Source organism: Lagopus leucura, unplaced genomic scaffold (assembly GCF_019238085.1).
Source record: "Lagopus leucura isolate 7727_CA_CO unplaced genomic scaffold, USGS_WTPT01 34322-0_obj-0_obj, whole genome shotgun sequence".
In the NCBI taxonomy this organism is placed as follows: domain Eukaryota; kingdom Metazoa; phylum Chordata; class Aves; order Galliformes; family Phasianidae; genus Lagopus; species Lagopus leucura.
Window position 1 is genome coordinate 1 of NW_024962675.1, and position 2,312 is coordinate 2,312.

At 67.2% G+C, this 2,312-nt stretch overlaps 1 protein-coding gene across 1 annotated transcript in view; it reads right to left on the reverse strand.

Moving 5' to 3' along the window:
* Nucleotides 1–949: 949 nt before the first annotated feature.
* Nucleotides 950–2,312, reverse strand: part of ZFTA (zinc finger translocation associated) — a gene marked incomplete at its 3' end in the record, with an annotated part of 2,196 nt that continues 833 nt past the window's right edge. The window contains exons 2-3 of the mRNA XM_042890822.1: nucleotides 1,777–2,244; nucleotides 950–1,173 (exon numbers count right to left, since the gene is read on the reverse strand). Coding sequence (XP_042746756.1) covers nucleotides 950–1,173; nucleotides 1,777–2,244 — 692 coding nt within the window. The remainder of the gene's footprint in view (nucleotides 1,174–1,776; nucleotides 2,245–2,312) is intronic.

A 2,312-nucleotide genomic window follows, 5' to 3' on the forward strand; every position in this document is an offset into this window, starting at 1 on the left:
TGGGGGTTGGTGGCACATGGAGGGACATTTTAGGGGTTGGGGACACATTGGGGGACACTTTGGGGCTGGGGGCACGTTGAGGGACCCTGTGGGGGTCGGTGGCACGTTGGGGGTTGGGGGCACGTTGGGGGACCTTTTGGGGGTTGGTGGCACATTGGGGAGTGCTGCCACTCCGGAGGAGACCAACAGGGGACACTTTGGGGGGCGGGTAAGGGATGCCCCCTCCCGTGTCCGTCTTGTCCGTTTGTCCCCACCTCACCGGGGTTCGGGGGGTGGGGGGTCCTTAAGTAGGGGGTGGTGACCCCTACGTCCCCCACTGCGTCCCCGCAGCCTCTGCTGCTTCAGCCTCGGCCTCCTCCTCCTCCTCCTCTTCTGTGGGGCTGGGGGCTGCCCGTGGGGACAGACAGATTCCCCCCCCTCCAGCATCTCCATGCACCGCGGTGTCCCCACCATCCCACATTGTCCCCACATCCCCACCACCCCGCATTGTCCCTACATCTCCATATTGCCCCCACCAGCCCACATTGCCCCCACGTCCCCATCGTGTCCCTGCATCCTCACATTGTCCCCTCATCCCCATCATGTCCCCCCATCCCCACCACCCCACATTGTCTCTACATCCCCATAATGTCCCCACATCCCCATATTGTCCCTGCATCCCCACACCCCCATACTGTCTCCACACCCCCACCACCCCACACTGTCCCTACATCTCCATATCGTCCCCACCACCCCACATTGTCCCTACACCCCCACCACGTCCCCACCACCCCACGTGTCCCCATCGCCCCCCACCCTCTCCCCGTTGTCGCCGTCCCCACGGCCCCCAATCCCCTCCCGTCTCACCTCCGGCCGCGTCCTCCTCGCCGTTCCCGCTGCCGTTCCCGGCGCCGTCCCCGCAGGCTCTCAGCAACGCTCCGCGTTCGGCGGCTCCCAGGCTCAGAGATGCGGGGTGCGCGGCCAAGGCGTGTCGCCGAATGTCGCCGAGGTGCAGCGACGGCAGCGCCCGGGCGCACAGGAGGCAGCGCAGGCGGCTGCCGCCCGCCTCCAGGTCCAGCAGCAGCTCCGCCCGCAGCCAGCCCCGCAGCGAGTCCCCCCCCACCGCCGCTTTGGTGCCTCGTGGGGACGGGGGACGGAAACGGCCTCGGCGGTGGGGAGGAGGGGGGGGGCAGCCTGGAAGGGGGACAGCGGCGACATTTTGGGGGCGGCCCGGGGGACGCTTAGGGGAACCTTTGGGGACGCCGGGATAGGGGCGGAGGGGGCGGGGCTATGGGGATGAAGGGCGGGGGCTAATGGAGCAGAGGGCGTGGCTTGGGGAAAAGTGGGCGTGGTCACCCACCGTCTGGCCGTGGCCTAATTGCGATGGGGGCGGGGCTTAGGAAAGTGGGCGTCGCCCGGCACCATCTGGGCGTGGCCGAATGGAACTGGGGGCGTGTCCGTGCATAGTAGGCGTGGTCTTCTATCATCGAGGCGTGGCCTAATGGCGCTGGGGGCGTGGCCGTGAGGGAGCGGGCGTGGTCCGGCCACCCTCGGGGCGTGGCTTATCTTAAAGGGGCAGCGGCTACTTTAAAAGAGGTAGCACTCAATGGTTATCCGGGGGGAGCCCGCAATGAGGGGCCTCATCATAAGGGCCCCACGTTAAAGGAGCAACGGTGCGTCTCGCGTGAAGAGCACTCCCAAGCTAACGGGGCAAGGGGCCGACTTAAAGAGGCAACGGCTACAGGGGGCCAGGTGAAGGGAGCTCATGCTGAGAGCCCCCTCCTGCAGCACCTGTACCTGGCCCACGGCCGCCGCTCTGGACCACGTCGGGGTCAGCGTGGGGCCCCAGGTGAGCGTCCCAGGAGCGGAGGATGAGCTGCTTCTCTCGAGGCCCCCAGGCTCCAGAGTAAGGGTGCTTCTGACGGATGTGGCGTTTGATGGTGCTGAGCTTCAGGGTGGCGAGGGCGCTCCCGCAGACCATGCAGAGCATCCCGTGCCGCGCCGCATTGAACTCCATCAAGTATTCGGCTCGCCAACGCTCATGGTAGTAACGGCGGTGGTCCCGACCCGGGATTCGGCTCCGGCCCGGGCGCGATGCCCGTGATTCACAGTGGTCCGTGCTCCGCCGGCCCCCCCGCTGCCCCCCCGGGCCCGGTGGGGAGGCTGCAGAGGTGCAGGGGGTCAGGTGGTGGAGAAGGGTAGGAGGAGGACTCAAGGATGGAGAGGTTTCGGGGATGCCAAGTAGGGGGGGAATTGGGGGGGCTCCTCAGTGATGGGAGCGTTTGTGGAATCCAAGTATGGGGTGGTTGGAGAGCCCTAGGGGGTGGGGGGGG